The 20,567-nt window shown below is 34.9% G+C and overlaps 1 protein-coding gene across 1 annotated transcript; it reads right to left on the bottom strand.

Moving 5' to 3' along the window:
- Positions 1 to 5,726: 5,726 nt before the first annotated feature.
- Positions 5,727 to 10,736, bottom strand: LOC105618566. The gene is made up of 2 exons (XM_012200097.1): positions 9,488 to 10,736; positions 5,727 to 5,989 (listed from the first exon to the last, which is right to left on the bottom strand). Exons 1-2 carry the CDS (start codon positions 10,734 to 10,736, stop codon positions 5,727 to 5,729), a joined length of 1,512 nt encoding a protein of 503 aa, XP_012055487.1.
- Between the last annotated feature and the right edge of the window lie 9,831 nt (positions 10,737 to 20,567).

Here is a 20,567-nt window from a genome sequence, read left to right as displayed (position 1 = left end):
TGTTATGCGATAGTGCAATTCTTATAAATTAATTGCCTTTGTTTTATGTAAGAAGTATAATTATAATTAGATTAATTATATTATTATTATCATTAGATATAATTATAATTAGAAGTAAGATATAATTATTTTATAAAAAAATTATTTTAAATAAATTTCGACTAATTATAGTAAATGTTTCCCAGCAAACAAGAATAGATTGAAATGAATTGAAATGGATTCAGATTTTCAGAAATATTGATTCAATGTTAAAATGAATGCTTTTCAATCCTGAATCCATTTTTATTCATTTATAGGAATTACATGGAGCATATCTCTATGCTTTTCAATCTAAAAATAATATTAGCTTTTTCTATGCATTGTGAATACTATTTAATTCAAATTTTGAATAGGAAATGCAGTTTTTCAATCCAATTGCATCCAATTGAATCTAATTGAATCCAAAAAAAGTATTCGTTATTTAAAATACACATTCGGATAGAAAAAAATTTCAATCCATTTTAATCTATTCTCTCTCTTTGCTAGGTTAATAATTATTAAGGTAATTATTCTTTTAGGATGTACTTTTCAGATCACTGATAAATTTCCATAATTTCTGCCGATCAAATTATACTGCCGTAGAGAAATTATTTTAATCGATTTTAATTAATATGTAGTATGTAATATACTACATCTATTGAATACCATATATTATACATTTAGTTTGTGTCAATTGGGATATGTTATTTTTTAATGTTGACATAACACCCTTGCTTATCGTTACGTAATCTTTTGTATCTTTTTAGAACATTTTTTTTAATATCTAAACATCTACAATAATCTTTTTTTTATCTAAATGTCCACATAGTATAAATCGTTAGTTTATTGCTCTGGATCTAATCTTCCCACATATTGTGGACCAGTTTATTATTTTAGAATAAATTCCCTCCTATGGAATGCATCCTCTACTATTCTTCGTTTACTTCTCATTTTCTTTCTTCATTCTTTTTTTTCTGTTTTCGCTCTGGTAATTTTTTCGATATAATTTAATCATCTTAATTTTTTTTAGATCAGTTTCAAAAATTCATTCATAAATACATGCCTACAATGTGATCATAGTTTAGCTTACATCCTCTCTACTTGAAGTTCAATATACGCTACGAGCATTTTGACATACAAGTGAACTGACAAGCAGTGTCTGTCATTATTGACAGATTCGAACAGAAAATTGCAAGATGGCATCGATTGTGTGCATCCACATTAAGTTCTTCTGTTACAGAACTGCAAAGCTTGCAAGCAGGAAATATGACAGATTACTGGCAAGCGCAGCTTCCATAATTTTTGCTAATCAAATTGGATATATTTTGTTATATTTTCTCGAGGAACTTAACTATCTTCTGCCAATATTCTGCCGACAGCATTGCACAGCAAATTCTGTGTGGTCAAATTCAATCTCAAATTCAATTTCTTTTTACCAATATTTATGACAATATTTATGAAAAACATTTAGTTCGTTTTCAGCGAATTATATAGCTTCAATATATAGAATAAAATTTATTAAACTTATCGGTTTACTTGAGATTAAAGAATTTTATGTACAATTGTCTTGAACACGCGTGTGCGATACTTGGAGTATCTTTATACGTTCTCCACAACATGAAGCTTGATATGAGTGTTGGTACTTGAACTATAAGAGAGCAAATCTTGAGCCTTTCCTTGATCTCCTTGCACTTCTCATCATTTTTATTATAGTACCACTCGTTTAATTTGATACATACATTGAAAGAATGATTTAGCTGAAGTATCTAAAAATATAGCTAGATATAGATCTGAAAATTTCGTTAGCCCATCAAAATAAATATGTAGAATTCTTAAACTGATTGCTAGAATGTTTATAATTATCATGCTAGAGATTCCCACGTAATTATTTTGATGATCCAACAAAATTATTTTCAAATCTGTATAGCTAAATTTTTAGATACTTCAGCAAAATCATTTTTTCCATGTGACTAAATAATTGTTCTTAAAAGTTTGCTTGTCAATATGATTTTTCGACCAAAATATAAAGGAAAATATAACTGAGAATTTATCATTTTCAAATTTACACATTAAAATAAAGTAAAGTTGCTACTAGAAACAGTGAGATAATTTTACATATAATTATAATGTATCATTATTGTTTTATCTAAAATCTTTAATTTAAATTTCAAATGAGAAAATTATAATTTTTATTTGTTAAATTCTCTCTAGCAATTCGGTTTTTAAACTATTTAAGATTTTAACTATTAAAGAAGAATTGCTTCTTGAAGATATTTTTCCTATTATCCATATTAATGATATTTAATTAATTAATAAAAAAAAGACAGCTTTTTACTACAATTTTACAAAAAAAAAGACAGTTTTTTACTACAATTTTAAATTAATTGAATACAGAAAAGACGAAGTTCTAAAAGTTATTGTTGTTTAATGTGTATTTTTATTTATTAAGTTTTCGCAAATGTATGAATTTCCTATTTTTGACTGAAAAGAATCAAAATATTTTTTACTATACGCGCGAGGCTTATCTTCTTCCTTGATGGAATATCGCTTCAGCAACACGAACACTAAACACCAAAACGGAGGCTGTCAGCGACGTCGTTGAGCGACTCTTGTTGCACCTCGTGCATGCATTCGTCGTCGGCTTAATGTGCATTCCGCTCGCGACGTTCACTAAAGAAAAATTCCTTTCGTGCTATTTTGTTCGATCTCAATAACTAAAGACCTTTTGACGAAATTCAATCACAAGATCACTTCTTAAAAATCGAGCGAAAATCGCGATAAAGTTTTATTAAATTGTCTTGCAGTTTTTTGACTATCGTTTCGTGAAATTTAATATTATGGGTAATATAAGTATAATGCTTCTCGTAACAATTAAAATACAGCTTAATTAATTCATTCTTTTATAATTAATACGAGAAACATTAAAAAGACAAAACTTTATCATCCAAAAGCCTTTTCATTATGAAAAATATTAATTTTTTTCTTTTTTATTATTTTTCTCATTTTTTCTCACAAATCTTAAAAGACTTGTACCATGTTCATTAAGAACATGTTCATTAATAGCAATAATAAAGTTGTATAGTAAATATATTCTACATCAACGATAATTATAAAATTGTTTGTTGAGAGCGAAAGGATTAAGAATTCATTAGATAGGATTAAGAGTTCACAATACAATAATATAGGCCCTGTTGTTGACCAGGATCTCAGTGCAGTCTATTAATGTAAGAACAAAAAACAAACTTATGATTCCAAGCCTCGCGTTCACACGAAGTCCCGAGCTATCGGAATCAATAGGAATCCAAGAAAAACCGTAGAACGGGAACATTCCAATTTCATCATCAAAGGGAACTTACCTCATAGAGAATCCGTCTTCCGAGACGTTTTCTCCAACCGCACCGATAACGTTCTAACATCAGCGCTAGTGTCAGCACTATTTCGGGAGCTGACAAAAACTGATCGCCACGTTTCCGCGATAGAAACAGATGGAAAAGCGCGACTTCATAGGTCTTAACACCGTTGGACGCGATTTTCCCAAAAGACTGCGCCGGTGTCTTTGAACGTGACGGATCTCTTTTCTCTCCGCTGTTGTTGCTTAAATAAGGCGACCGTCGGCCAAAAAAGGCTGAAAAAGAAGAAACCTTCCGCCGCAGTCACTTTTATGGTGGGCAAACATGCCCTTCCCAGCAAACGTGGCGCGCAGCGTTTCTTAACGACATGTTGCTGTCGCTCACGATGCATCCTGTCCATCTATGAATCGTTCAACATTGAAATTCGACAAATTCGAGATATAAATCTTTGTGCGGAAACCGAACGATTTTGATATCGTTTTTCTTATGCTCTACTTAATTTCTTAGAATATCGTTTGTAGAATTTTTTTTTATTTAATCTTTTTTATACAATTAAGAATTTTTTTAATACCATAAGAAAAGAAGGAAACTTGCTTGAGTTTTTGATAAGCCGCGTTATTAAAATCCGTCATTCGATGACGACGATGACGATATGCCTCCAAACTGTCTGATGACTGATGTTGGGGAATTTGCTAATCGGGATCAACTAAATATCTAGAAGAAATCTTCCGCGGTATCAATAAACTTATCGTCACCGCAAAACGTTGTGACGTAAACTTTTGTAGGGCTACTGTTTTACAGTTGAATCATCCGCATTTATAGCATGTATGACACCCTCCATTGACGTCACTTGAAATCCCTTGTTTCGAGCAAATCTATCTGCGATGTTCTTAATTGTCAATATTAAAAAATTGTCAATAAATTAATGAATTTGTAATTATTGCGAAAAAATTATTTTTTTTCTAAATATTTTCACTAAAGTATCATTAAACAACATAAAGACAACATTAAGAAATGGAATTATTAGTTTATTCTTATATATAATATTTCACACAAAATTTTTAAAATTTTATTATTAAAATTTCTAATTTATTTTGCGATTCCTATTTTTATTTACAGAATGTATTTTTATAAAATGTAACTTTTTATTTTTTTTACAATTATTATCTTATATCTAATGTTCTGAAAAAAAATCATTAAAGTTTCATATTTCATGCACACTTGTATGTATCTGAATAATATCAGGATGGAAAATCGGGCACAAGATCAATGAAGAGATCAACAGAGAATTTTCTTAGCAAACATTATTTAATTCTACAGACTTATTTTGCGTTCAAGACTTAAATTAATTATATCGATTAATGAATTATAAATATAAATAGGACACGGTAGAGATGACATCAACCGCAATTTTTTAAAGCGGATGTATCTCTCGATGCGCATCGCATTATATGCATTTGAGCCACGATTGATCCCCATACAGCAGAAATGTCCAAATTATGTCGCAAGGACAATCTAAAGATAACGTGTGTAAGATATCCATACGATACATTCGGGATATTTCTGCTGTGTGAGTGTGATATTCATGATACTTCCGTAACTATATTTTACATTTTTCTTTTTACATACTTTGTTTATTTACGTCCGTAAATTAGGAATCAAGTTATCCATCTTTCTTGTATATATTTCGAATTTATCGGACTATGAAGATCTTGAAAAATCTGCAATTCTAAAACTATGTGCGCGTAGGTCAATGATTTCCAATTCTAAATAGAGCAAATAAATGTTAATGAACTTAATAAAGTATTAATTTTTATAGCTAGCCTTAGCTATCGAGATTATATCCTATTAATTCGAAAATATGTGTGAAAATGTAAGAAGTGTCCAAAATAAAAGTTTTAAAATTTACAAGAACTCACGTTGAATGCATTCAATGTTACTTAACAAAAAACATGTTGTTAAATTTAACTTCTAATTCTGTGTGCTTTTTTTCCAATTAATCGAAATGCACATGAGAGAACTTAAGATTGGTCATTTTTATTCTCACAAGTGTGAGGTGTTTTAATGTTCGAGATATGAAAGTTTCAATAGAAATAATTTTACGAGTAAATTGAAGTACAGGACTCTCTCGATAATAAATATAGAAAAATATGGCAAATGAGAATAATAGCGCGATTATCTTTTTAAGTGTAATTTTCTTTTTAATAATTGTATATAAAATCTATTAAAAGTTCTTCGGTCTCATTTAGGGCTCATTTTCAGCAAATTTTAAAGAACAAAGCAAATCTCAATCGTGATAGTGATCAATAATTTAACGGATTTAATGACTTGTCACTTTTCTTCGGAAAAAACATGTCTTTACATACTGTATTTGATCTGATCGTAGTACATCGTCGTGGGTGGAGATGTCGACGCGTGATGAATATTCGTAGAAACTGTGCCAGGTATGTTGGATATGCTTAGGCCGCCGATGTTGCTCAGATTTAATGAACCTAGTGAACCTAAAGAGCTCAAGGTCACCGAGCTTCCCGGATGTGCAAAATAAGATGGTTTCCGATCAATGATGCCGCCACCAGAACTGTTCGAACTAGAGTTGGAATTGGTGCATTGCATTTTTATTCCTGAAAAGATTACATTATCGATTATTTCGAAGCCATCTCTTCATAAAAGTATGTATATTTCTCTAAATAATTCTTGAAATTCTCTTAACAATCTAAAATTAATTTTTTTTTAGTGAAATTACAATTGAACTACTGTGCTTAAAAATGTGTGCTTTCTAAATTACTTTACTTAAAAGTCAGTTATTAATACTTTCTAATCTTTAGTAGCTTATAATTTAAGGACTGTCGATACTCGTGGATTTCTTTTGTCCGTTTTAACGTAAAGTATGAAATCCGAAAATTTAATCCCGATCTTCAAATATTCTACGTAATCCGGATAAGATTTCATCCAGTTTTGCTACTTAAGAATGCACACGATGTAAGAGTAATGGTGGAAAGAAACGAAAGATCTCACGATAGAAATTGGTACTTAAACACAGGCACCCATAAATCTAAAGCTCCGCCAGTTCTCAAGTAGCTTCCTCTCGAGCGACCACTTCACTCGTGTCTCAATTTTATTCTGTTTTTTTCTTTTCTCTTTTGCATCCCCATATATCAATTTTTGCTTTTCACAAGTAGAACACAGATTTGCTTGATTTCCTTTGAAAATTCTACTCTTTTCTTGCAAAACTGCTTGAAATATTTGCATATATTGAGCAAATTTTTAATCTTTTAGATATTTTAACTTCCTAACTTTAAAATTTCGGAATTACGTTAGGTCATTCGTCGAAGATTCGAAGATTGGCGAGTTCTCTCGATTCGACATCGCGACGCCTCGGAAAGACGTCCACGTGGGTGGTCCGATGGCGCTGCTGCCAGTCAAAATCCCTCTCCGTAGATTCAAATGCTCTCGGGCACGACTGTGCTTGCGCCATTTCTTCTTGTTCTTCTTTTTCCTTTTCTCTTCTTCGGCAGAGCCCGCGCGACGATGCTGGCTTTCAAGAAGCACAGAAGTTGCTTCTAACCGAATACCGGCACAACAGGCCATAGTTTCGAGCAAAGAGATCGCGCTCCAGAAATATACGGAGAGCACGGCGTGTAAGAAAAGTAAAAAGACGTGCCTACGTGGCGTCTGTGTGGATCGATCTCGTTTACACTTCACTGTGACTGACGGAAGACGAATAAGAAGAAGAAGAACAAGAAGAAGTCTGCGGTGGAGGAAGCGTGGGTGGCGGCGTTTATCTCCTGTCGATCCGCGTTGTATCGAGATACAGAGGAGAGAGACTTACTCTTCTTAATCGAGATTAAACCAATTTTCGTAAATCGGGATAGGACGAAGCTTTTAGAAACATTCTGATGAAACATGCTGATGAATATTTTTCGCCGTTTACTTCGATAAATTAGGTTGAATGCACAATGATATCAAATTACATGTAATTTAATTAAAATACGTCTGAAAATTTTTTCAGATACTTTAAACGTTAAACGTTAAACTTGCAGAAATAATTTAGAATAAATTATTTGACCTTTTTTTTCAAAAAATATATAGCTTTTTCAAGAAAAACAATTGGTTTCATTCGAACTTTATAAAACTGTCAGATTAACTAATAATTGTTGAAAAGTTTAAGAGCGAACCGAAAATTTACGAGAGTTTAAATGAATGATTTGCGGATCTCGACATGCTGTTGGTAAGTTAACGCCGTAAATATTACGATGCTCCATTCTCCGTAGGGTTAAGGCCGAATTAAGTCACCTCGTTTATACCTCCGATAAATATTTAGGCGATAAACGATTCGAGCGCGCACTTGCTAGCACGCGACTACACTGAAGAGGCAAAAAGCATTTTACGCGCGTTTTCACTTCAATAGTGATTATTTTGATGCACGAAACGTCTACTTATCATATCGATTCGTTTATCAAAGAAATGATGCCTTTCTAAAATATCATCGACACAAAACAATTCGCAGCTATAAGAAAACGAATTTAAAATATAATTGCGTAGGTTGCGAATAAGATATATCTCAAATTCAGTACATACAATATCTTTGCCTCGCATAGGGAAAACTGTCAAGTGTTTTGTTATCGTTGCCATAACGCGGTGTTAACGAGCGTTTTTATTATCGCGTTGTTGGACGCAGACGTTGGCTAAATTAATCTCGCGAGGAAAGGAAACGACGCTTCCAGTCTTACGGCGGGTTACACGTGTTAAGTTACAAGGTACAAGTTACGAGCTCGAAACGTCATATAGGCGTGACAGAGACGTCGCTTCGGTTAATCGTTTCTGTCAACGGCGACGATGTGCACTATATCCACCCATCCTGTGTATTTCAGTGATATTAATCTTTTCAACATGCTATTACGGTCAATTAAAATTATCTAAATACATTAATATTAATTATTTACTAATACAAATTATTTAAATACACTTTATTATGCTTATATATTTTTTTGTTTGATATGGTGTGAAAGTAAATGTAATACACAGGATTCGTTATATTTAATGTCGTGCATGTTGTACTGTTTGTAAATATAATTACGTATTATGCATTGTAGATTTATTGAGCATTATATATAATTAATTATGTATGTAATTTTAAAAATTTAATTGAATTGAAGTGATATAAAATACGTTCATATAATAAAAATTGTATGATAATTACATTATATATTATATCAAAGCCGAGAATAATTTTAAACTGAATGAATCCAATTAATAATAAGAATTAATAAAAAAATTACCTCTCCAAAATAAAACGTTATCTCTTTTGTACCGATTTGACAAACTTTGACCTGATATATACCCATGAAATTCTATAGCTATAGAGGAAGGATGGAAGGCTCGAAAGAGTAGTACCGTCGTTTTACTTTGCAGGACACGGCGCCTGAAAGATCGTAAACTGTCTCCAATTTTCCAGATGGCCCCTAAATGACGTCGCGGATCCATCAACGTTATTCTCGCGATGCAAAAAGAATTCAAAAATCGCTGCAGGCATGATTTAGCTACGTTGTATTTATCTGCGTCGTATTCTGCGGTTTTGTATTTTATTCAAGCTCGCATAAATTTTTGAAAAATTTTTCAACAACGTTCCAAAAGATCGCTTTCAATTCAAGTACCTTCTCGCGTTCCCTTCAATTCGAGTAAATATCTCACGCATCTCATTTTCAAATCATTCCGTTATTTGCAATTTTTCTTTATATTCTTATTTCATATTTTATTTCACTTTTAGTATTATATATTATATACTTATTACAAGTTACACTTCAATACTTTACATAAGATAACATTAGTCATTCGGTCATATATCATTAAAATTAAAGAGAAAAATTTTAGAGATACAGATTTTTCCGACTTGTAATATTTTACAAAATTCATTAAAAAATTATATAACATGTAAGCTATATTTAAAAACTAATGACACAAACTCATAATCTGAATAATAATTCAAAGAAAACTGTTCTAAAAATTACTGAGATTAACTTTAGCAACTTGTAATGCTTTGGCAACTAATAACGCGATTAAAAATACGTGCACAGCAAAACGGAAGACACTGTGAAGTTACACGATGATCCGCAACTCACCATGATCCGCAGCAGGAGTCGGACATCCACTGTGCGGCGAACTGACGTTGGTCACAGGGCTGCTGTTACCCGGTTGCTCCTGCATAGATTGCATGGTGATGTTAACACCATGGCCGGCAGCATTGTTGACCCCCGCGAGGCCATAACCGACATAATAATCTTGTCCAGGCGCTTGAGTGGTAGGTGTCGAGTTGGCACACTTGTAACTCATCATGGCCTCGTCCTTGTAATCGGCGTGATGTTGCGGATGATGATCCTTCATCGTTGAGAATCCTTCGGCTGGCGGCCTGTACGCCGTCAGCTGATCCTGGCCACGAGCACCGAAAGCTCCAGGCTCGCTCTTGAATGTCACTAACTCACCGTTCCTGTAGACCGGCGTTGGCTCGCCGCCGGTCTTATACGTGACTTCGGTGGTTTTATAGGTCACCTCGGCTATCGGTGGTCCAGACTTGTACGTTGCCGAACCCTCCGGATATGCCCAATCGGCGGACACGGCCGCACTTGGCGCGTACATGGCGTACTCCTGGTAGTTCTGGTACTGATTCTGATAACCGTTCGCATATTCGATGCCACCAGGTCCGGCGGCTAGATTTTCGTAAGGACCAGGCGTCTGCACGCCGACTCCGGGTGCGGCGCTCGAATAATATTGCGGATATTGCGGCTTCAACGCGGCTTGACACTTGCGTCGAAAGCCGCGTGGTCGCCGCCGAAAACTGCCTTCCTCAAACATGTATTCTGTGGACGGATCGATGGTCCAGTAGTGACCTTTGCCAGGTCGTCCCAAACCCTTGGGTAGCTTGATGAAGCACTCGTTCAGACTGAGATTGTGGCGCACCGAGTTCTTCCAGCCCTGATAAGTGCCACGGAAAAAAGGAAAACGCTGCTGCAAAAATGAATAAATCTCCGATAAAGTCAGCCTCTTGCCTGGACTCGACTGGATCGCCATTACAATTAGCGCGATGTACGAATACGGCGGTTTTTCCTGTCGTCGCGCACCAGGTTTCCTCGCCTGCATCTCGCTACTCGTTGGATTACATATGAGCGGCTCCAAGCTTGTCTCCTGGGACAGACTACCTGCGCTCATCGGCAGTATCGCCGATCGTGCGGTCAAAGAGTTTGGATGCACGACGACCGTCTGTTCCTGTTGCTGGTGCAAGTTGCTAGCGTCGGATTCGTTCTTCATGGTCAACCGCACGTTGTCGACGCCAGGGTCACGGGGCATCGACGGCACGATCACGCTCTGATCCATCGAGCTTTGATTCCCCGGCCGTCAAAGTCCGCCCGTGGCGAACATCCTGCACGCGAATATATCCCTCGGATTTCCACTCGGATATACTCGGAGTACCACAATCTTTGAACACACTACGCCGAAGAACACACTATGCTGAAGGTTTCTTCGAGTGACGCTCGGCATGCAACAATAACACGAATTATTGTACAAAATGGCAATGGTCACGCGCTATATTTTACTGAAAAATCAACATCGAGCCGATCCATTCGAGGATCCCATCGTTCAGCGGAGCAACGGCCCCCGCCGCCCGAGAGGGACTTTCGCCGCCTTGCAGTAAGCGCGACGCCGAGGTCGCGGATATTTACACGGATGGATGTAAATTGTTTGCGCGATTCCGCCGCGGAGGGGTCAATTATTTAGACTCGCTTCGTCGGCACGTAACGGGCTTACGTCGGGGCTCGAGTCGGCTATGATGCGCCGCTAAGTGTTTTCGGATGACTGCTGCTCGCCTCGCATGGCACGGGAGCGGAATCTGGACCACGGATGACGTTGATCGCGGCGTGACAGGGTCAGAAACGGGCGTCCCCCTCGTGGGCGGTTCGGACCAAGTCGGGTATCCGGGACTCGGATTGGTCATGTGCTGATGTTCCATATGAAAAGTCGGATGCTGCGCCCAATGGCGCCCCGTACCGCCTTCGATTCCAACGTCTTCTCCTTTAATCGTCATAGAATTATGGGGAAGTGAATTGCGTAATAACATTATTTAGATTTGTCGGTGAAGGTACGTGACGTCGTACGATTCATTACAATCTGTTACGATAATTATTACAAAAATGTTATAATTATCTTTGATTCTGCCAGAAGAGTATGGGATAGAATTTGAGATTCGCTTGTGGAAGCAATGTGAAAAGTGTATATCCAAGAAATGAAGAAATGTTGATTAAAATCCGCATGATATGATTTTAGAATGTTAAAAGAATCCAGAAGATGTTTGAGAGTCGTCCAAAAACTATCTCGAAAATTCACAAACATTAATTCTTTTAATTTTTCATTAATAAATTCCAAAGTTGAATGTGTAGATCAAAATGAGATCTGTAGATCAAAATGAGACACTCGAAAAAGAGAGATATAATAGTTACCACAAATTCAGAAAACGTATGAAAAATATATGTCAAAAAACAAATTTTTTAAATATTAATTTACATAGCTTCATATCATAATATTTGCGTTGAAGAAAAATAACAACTGAACCAAAATATTTTATTATTGTTTTAGAATGATAATGAATCGAGCATTCATTTAAATATATACAATCAATATATTTTAATAAAATAATTAATAATGTTTATTCAATAATATTTGCAAAAATATCAAAGTCGCTTATTCTAAATATCAAATATCATTAAATATTAAGTTATTAAATATCGTTAAATATGAATGAAGATCTTTGTAACTTCAAAATTAAAAATCTTCTTAAATTAAAAATTATACTAGAACTTCAAATTTTATATTGAGATTTACATTGAGATTATTTACTTATTCATATTTTATCAAAATATTCAATCACTGTATTGAAGATCTAATTAAAAATTGTTATTTCCATCAAGAAAAAATTAGTTTTAGATTAATTAAAATTTTCATGATTGTACATTGATTTCAAAATATTGCGAGAGTACGCTTGATATCAGTTTATTGACGCAAAATTCCCACTACGATGTAAACGCTGTTCAAGCGCTCACCAATATCCTTTACATGAACTGTTCGTACTTAGTTTGCTTGAAAATTACAAATGAGTATTGCTTCGTCGGATATCGCTATCTGTATACTTACGATGAGTAATGTATCCGTCTTCGGAACCGCGTGATGCACAGCCGCGAATGCATATGACGCGAAGACGAAGAGAAGCCTATTGGTCCATTTCTTAGCCAACGAGATGCTGCGAGTTTTGCTCCGCCCGCACGTAGAACCGCCTTAGCTATCTATATCAGAGTCGTCGCAAAACAGCAATTTTTTTCTCAAGCGAAAATCTCCTATATCAATTTTCTTCAAATTTGGAACCAACATGTAGCTATAAAACGAAACAGTTAAACTCGACGAAAAATTGAAGTTATTTGCCTATTAATAATTAAATTGCTAACAAATAAAAGTTGTATCTCAATTAAAATACCTTCAAGTAATATTTCTAATATTTTATCTAGAAAAAGATAATTAATTGAACGTCCGGATATTTTCTAAGCGGTTTCTTTTCCGCGAAAATTTGAAGGATTTTAAAATATTGCCTTATTTTGAAACATATATTAATAAATTAGTATACAGAGAATATCTAATATTTTTAAAAATGTATGTGCACCATTCAGACATCTTCAATACATTCTTTTTTTTTTAAATCGATTAAAGAATTATCACATATTTTGTCTTTCCGATTTGATTACGATATAATTATAAATGACTGTAAAGACTAGAAATAATTTTCTGATATATTTTGCTGCGCGTGTAAATCCTCGTACGTCTTCGAACGATGCTTATCAGGCAATCGTCACTCGATACCAAAGAGGACATCAATGATCGAAGTGTCAATGTCGGTCGATCGGGATGAGATGTTTATTCGCCTTCACGCGTGACCGAGTGTCGAATGACCAACAACGACAGAAAGAGAATTCATGCCTTATCACGGCGCCCTATTCACGTGCTTCACTTTATTACGATCCTTAAGAGACTGATCTCGAAGGGATGGCACTTTCGAGAGGTCGTAAAAAGGAAATTTTACTCATAAAATACGAGAGTTCACCGTGGTCCCCATTGAAAATAGTACATCCGCTAAAAGGAAAGAGATGCTATAAAATTACGAAATGTATCCAGATAAATTAAGATAAAATTTATTATAATTGACATAGTAATCGTCCACCGTGTAAGAATCTTTAATTTGAAAACTTACTCAAATTTTTGTAATAAGGATCGACAATTTTTCATGCTCGATCGCAACAGACATTTAATTTCTGAAAAAAATTGTGCATTTGTTTTATTTTTTCGAACTATGTTGCTCAAGAAAGAAGATAGAGAACAAATATTAGATCTATATAATAATCTGTATAGATCATCAATAATTCATTTGTTATTAATTAAATTGAACATTAGAGAAATGGTGGCGAGATTGTTAGACCACACGGTGAATACTGTAGACCACGAATTCTTAGGAAGAGTTTGTTTGCCTTAAAGCAAACGAGCCGACGAAAGAGCAGCAGCGCGGCCATCTTGTCTCTGTCTTCGTACTTCCTCTCTGCGGCATTAGATTCTTCTTCTTGCGATCTGTGTCATTTATCCATTTTTTTTAGCTCATTTGCTTTAATTACAACAATGAATATTATGTCGTAATATCGAGTTCTTCTGATTACTGTAATTCTATAAAAATAAAAGACGATGCTATCTGTAAAAAGTAAATTAAATTCGAATTTTATGTGATTCTATCACATGTTAATTCCGAAAGATTGTGTTTTAGAAAAAATATAAATTCAGAATTTAAAATTGAATATTACTACTAACAGATTTTTAATATCAGGAAGATTCTTTTTTACGTAAAAGAATCCTTTTTTATATAAAAAGGATTCTTTCAAGAGAAATTTTTTGGAAAGAGAAACAATATCCATTTTTTTTGTACTGCTATACTTACATTAAAATGCGATCATTCGCTAGTGGAGGCTGCCCACGTTAGTAAAGGGCCTCGTGTCTTAAGGGTTGAAAGTCAAGTGTTTTGGTCCTCGTGATGATCTTTCCTGTCTTTCTTCGTTAAACCGAAAAACAACCCTCGCCTGTTTACCGTTTTACTACTTTCGAGCCCTCCCGTGACATTTTCTGCGACAGTCTCAAGTGCCTCTCCAAGGGAAAGTAATTGGCTTCCGCCATAAAAACCAGAGAAAAGTGGGAAGATGTATATCTCGGGTGGCAATTAAATATTTGTACACAGAATACTTCGACTCTAACACTACAGAAAATATCGCCACGTCTTACCACTTCGTTCTTTATCTATTCATTAATTTTTATTTGTCAATTGTTTATAATGTAACGAAAAAGTATATTATTGATATTCCAGCAAGATCTCGACAAGCGGCTGTGCAGTCGGCGGATTGGTAGACAATCGGGCGACTTTATTGCGAGAGCCATGGATGGCTTTATTTAAGATAAAAGCGCCTCATAAAACCAGGACCACCCCAGAAAAACTCGTGTCGGTTGCACGTGTGCTCGTAGGAAAACCGCAGACCGGAACCAGAGATTACGGTCAGGGTGGCTTCCGCGCGTTTATACGTATATGGCAGGGCGGTCTTTTTAATTACCTCGGCTGTGTTTCCGAGAGCGATTATTAGATACTGTCGTTTTTCCTGCTGGATGCAAGTTTCTTGTGGAAATGACAAAAATGATTTTTCAAACGAAAAGAAACGAGTAAACTATTTTGCTCTATCCACATAATTCTGAAATGATAATCATTTTTCTAAAAATTATTATTTCTACACACTCCCAAGGAGAACAAGAAAATCAAAATAATATCAATTTGATGTCATATTGACGAATTTATGTCATTTTAAATTTTTGTCATGATAAAAAATAAATAAATTCGGTCAATATGACGTCAAATTGATATTATTTTGATTTTCTTGTTTTTTTTTAGGCTATTATAACTTCATACTTATATTATAAATACAGTATTGTTTATACTTATATTTATTTTGTCACGCACGCTTAAGAAGGTAGAAAAAAAATTAAACAGTTGTACAAGAGATAACGAACTAATTTGCGAATGGTAGCAAATTCCGAGCTATATGCTCCAAACGAATTTTGAACGGTAAAACGTGCGGTAAGACGAAACCGTCAACAGGTGCATTTGTGAATGGTCGAACAAAGTCGACACGCCGCGGTAACACGCGCGTATCGGATGCGCGCTAAAAGATGAGGAGAGGGTTCGTAAGGCGGTACGGCGGCCACGATCGACGGCGATGGTATAAAATTACGGTATCGTGTAAACAGAGTATCTCGTCGGCACGTCTGATGGCGGCCTGGGTGGCCGTGGGGTTCGGAGCTTCACGTGTTCTTCGCAAGCGCCGGAGGCTGCAACAGGCAGCGAGCTGAGCTGAGCCGAGCGAGCGATTTTCTTTCTCTTTACAACAATAGCTCTAACAAACGATCGAGTAACGCTTTTATTTATAGTATCTACGTCACATTTTTCATTGATTTTCTATCGTGAATCACGCTAATTCCCTCGCGCATTTTCACGCCGACTTTCTCTACCTCGATCGCCACGTTCATCGAAAATCTCGCGGGTTTCCACTCGAACAACGCTCGTCGTGTTTGTTATCTTCACGCGATCTCTCTCCTCATAGTTTATTATATCAAGATTGAAGATCGCCAGGAGCGAGAATTGTTCGGAACACGTGGAAATTCGACAATTCATTTACAGATTTATAATTTTCATCGACATTAATAAAAAGCGTACTAAGAAGCGTTGCATTGAAATAAGACGCACGATCACCTACGGCGCGATTCCGCGGTTTTCGACAGAAATCCGCGTATAGAAGAAGAACCCTGCGCTTTCCGAAATAACCAGCATGGCCGGATAAACGTGTCTTATTTTGAGAGCTAACCTTCCCTCTCTTTCTTGCTTTCTCTCTCTTTCTCGTCGTGTTCCACCGTCGAACCCCGTGATCTTACGCAAAAGAAACATTATCCAGACACTGCGTATGCCGAGGACGAGCCGCAGAAATCGGGAGAAATTATGGTGCTTGAGAAAAGCGGAGCAGACAAGTTGTGGATGGAATCGCCAAGTAATAGATCAATTTGTTTTTTATTCGCGTTTACAGCGACAAATTTTCTAGAAAAAAAAAGAAGAGAAATGAAGAATTAAGAAAAAAGCGGTAATTTTTTACAATTTACAAAATATATCTGCATTAGTTTTTGTTTGCCAAATTACTTTTTGTTAGTTAAACTAAAACTTATTTGTGTTCAATTGTCGCAATTAAATCTTTGCTATAAAAGAAATATAATTTGTTTCAGAGATTGAATGACATTACGACATTTTTTTAACACTGCACGCGGGAAAATCGTTCTATAAACAATGTAATAATTTATCGACCATGTTTATTGCTTTTACCAAGTGATTTATGGGATTAGATAGTATCTCGCGACGCGCCCTAAGAACGCCGAGATTTTTCACTATTCGTGGCCGTACCCCCGTAGAGTTTGGCTGTTTACGTAACGTATGTATCCCACTTAATCCTATGTTTTACTGTTTAGATCTTGACTACCGTAGGGGGTTGTTCCGACACGATCTCTCTGACGTTTCGTCTCGGGTCTTCTGCTCGTACTTTTTCTGCTCTGGCAGCTCTCTCTTTTTCTTTCATCGACGCAAAGCAGGTCCTCACGGATGTGTTCATGGCAAAAGATACTTCTGCTGCACAAGATAAGACATCTGATGAAAACGAAAATTCAAGGAATCAGATTATTGATGTCGCGCAATAGCATATTCTTGTGTTGGTCTCTCTTACAATTAGTGATTTTATTTTAGCATTCGAAGTTGTATGTACTTTATCATTATAAAGTATAAAGTATATGTAACTTTTTATATACAGTTAATAATTATACATCTGTAGCGGGGTAACTAACATCTTTTGTACTAATTTGAAATTACATAAAATAGAGAAAAAAATATAATATACAAAAAAATAAAATTTGTAATATTAATATAAATAATCTTTTAAATAATATTAATATAAATAGTTTTCCAAGAATAATTAATAGATAATTAATAGATATAATAAAATTATGATTGATTATTTCAAACAAGTACGTGCACGCGTGAGGTAAAAAATTATTATTACCGCTTTTCTCGTACATGATCCAAATGGAACTTGGAGCGTTACAGCTGCGGCCATCTTGCCGCCTCGGGACTTAACAGCCTCGTTAAACATTAACGAGCCGTTTGTTAGAAGGCTACCGGAATAGAATGAGGAGTCGCAAATGCAACACAGCTTTTACTCCGCGAATCATTGGTGTCGGTCTCCAATTCAGTTTTCCGCATTCCGATACTCATTGTTATATCCACGCTACAAATGCGCTCATTTTGTGTACCTTTATCGAAGACTAGCTTAAAACTTAGCTTAATAGAAAGAATAATTTAAAGTTATAGTTATTTTTTACAGAGATTTTTTATTATTAAAAGACAGATTAATTAAAAATAATTTAGAAGAAAATAAACAGCAATTCAAAATTGAATTCATGGTTTTAGCACTGTTGTTCAGTTTACAAATTTGATTGTTATTCTTAAATGCGGATTCTATTAACGAGATAAATATCACAAAGTTAGGATAATCGACTTGTGAATATCGTATCTATGAAATCTATTACAACAATAGTTTCCGCGCAGCATCTTCCGGGAACTGTGTTCGCGACGAACCGGAAGATATAAATCTCAACTCTTTCTCCCACCTTCAAACGTTGGCAAGTTGGAAATCTCAAGACCGACCCTTTCACATAGAGCACGCTTCGACCTCAAGCAATGGTGCGGACAATTCTTTCTCATCAGCGTGGTGTTTACAGGATGGAGTATCGTTACGAGCTATCGGACGTGAACCATCTGTCTGAAACGTCCAGCGAAGAGCGAGAGGCCGATACCAAAAAAAGTATCTCTCCTCGTCTTCCATTGCGCACTCACATTCGCTTGATGCTCCATGTACGATTCGTACGAGTTTTCGACAGTATCCCTATCCTTCTACATGTTAAATATTGATGATAAAGAAGCGGCGAAGACGCAAGAGAGAAGCACTGGTCATTCATATCGACACGATATAGAAAGTGCGAAAGACAAGCAAAGATATTTTCTTAACTCTCCCATTTTTATATATAATTATTTGAATAATTTTGAACACTCATAGATTAGAACGGTCTAATTAAAAATTCTTTTATTCTGTTTAAGTTTCTAAAGAAGTATAAGTTTCATGAAGTGATATTATCAAAACAGAACCAGTGCTCAAAACTTGCTTACAACTGAGGAACAAAATTATCATGTAAAGTGTTTTACATCTGTGATTTATTAAATTTTTTTTATCTTCGATATATATCTAATTCAAAAATGAATAATATATTTTTTAAAGTTGTTATTGTATGGTAATATATTTATAGTTTTAATAGATGCTTAAAAAATTATTTTAAATATAATATTAGATATATTTAACATTATTATCACTACATTAATAAAATATATGCATACATTTCAAAGAAGAATAAACAGTTAGAAGATTCCATTTTGGAATACATTCTATTTTCTGTTTTATTGTGCATCGATGTTGTCCAACGTACAATGAGGTACCTCCAGTCGAGAAGGAAGAAAAAGCAAACTCCAAACTGCAATTGATAAAGCAGTTTCGCTCTTTCAGTCGATAATACTGTGCGCTACGACTTACCTTAGATGGAACTTTGTATCGGCTTGCCAATAGTTTCATCCAGTAACTTTTCAAATGTACGTATGAGGTCTCTAAGGAAGTCAAAATTACTTCTGAAAGATTGTACTTCACTAGATATTAAATCAAGAAAATAATTAAATCTCTTGTTACGAACCTATAATTATTTTTTTATTTTTAAATTTCTTCATGTTTAATGTTGTATATAAATTTAATTTTTATACATTTTCTTTTTTCGTTTAAATATTATGTTTCTTTAATTAAATTCTATAAAATCTATATAACCGCGTTCTTCAGCTAGATTCGTTAACTTCTATAGTTTCTCAAATATTTGTATCCTCAATCTTCATATTCTGAAATATTTCAAACCTAATTTCTTGCACACATTCTAGCAACCATCATATATATATTCTATAAGTTCTTTAGAAAATCTGAATCTACTAAACTTGCATCGTTGTATCGTCAGATGTAATTTCGAGACTCGATGATTTCGAAATCTTTGCATCTCCAGGTGTTCAAGAGTTTGAGGTCCTAGAATATCTTAAAGAAATCTTTTAATGATACAGTTAAAAACAATTTATGGAGGAGAGCTGATCGAGATGCCGCACCCTATAGTTTGAATTCTTAAACGCTTTAACGCCAGACTAAATAAAAACACCGTGCACCTCGAGCTCCCTATTCCGACAACGACCTGCTCTTGCCGACAGATTTCGTATATTTTCTGAATCAATATTGAATCTTCCGCGTGACCTTGATATAACAGGTAGCACGCTTAGTTGCAACATATCCTTCTCGGATTCATTTTCTTTTTCTTACCGTTTTTTGATACCCAGATCTTGCACTGTTTCATGTTTCTATGATGCATCTTACGTCCAATTTTAATAGAACAGCAACGGTCTTTTTCTTTCCCTTATAGCACAATGTAATTTGCATCGTCAATTTGCATATTTGACGAGCACGGCGATATTTTTTCAGCATCGACTTTTTTATCTGTTAATCTATTATTTTAAACTATTGTGTTGTCATTGTTTCTCAGATACAATAATTTCACAATTTCAATTGAATTGCAAACTTTGACCACATATAACACTTCCGCTTCGAGACACTGGTGTCTTTACATGAAAAAGAAAGATTAGTAACGTGAGGATTCCCTGTGGAATAACTGTCATTCATTGTATCTCAGCGAACTGTCTATACTTTTGAAACCATTGTATAGAATATTTACCTAAAATATTTTTCTTTTATTCTTTTCTTCGTTTCTTGTATATTTATAAATTTAAATTATTCAATTATAAAATATTTAATTTATAAAACGAAACACACACACACACACACACCACCACGCACACACACACACACACACACACACACACACACACACACACACACACACACACACACACACACA

The sequence above is a fragment of the Atta cephalotes genome, assembly GCF_000143395.1.
Source record: "Atta cephalotes unplaced genomic scaffold scaffold00017, whole genome shotgun sequence".
Lineage (NCBI taxonomy): Eukaryota > Metazoa > Arthropoda > Insecta > Hymenoptera > Formicidae > Atta > Atta cephalotes.
This window is presented reverse-complemented; position numbering and strand designations above follow the sequence as displayed.

Bases quoted from the DNA above. Each gene is read 5' to 3' on its own strand.
- LOC105618566 (XM_012200097.1), bottom strand. From the start codon at position 10,736: ATGGATCAGAGCGTGATCGTGCCGTCGATGCCCCGTGACCCTGGCGTC. The intron at 5,990-9,487 runs GTGAGTTGCGGA...TAATCTTTTCAG, and splicing joins GACTCCTGCTGCGGATCATG to GAATAAAAATGCAATGCACC.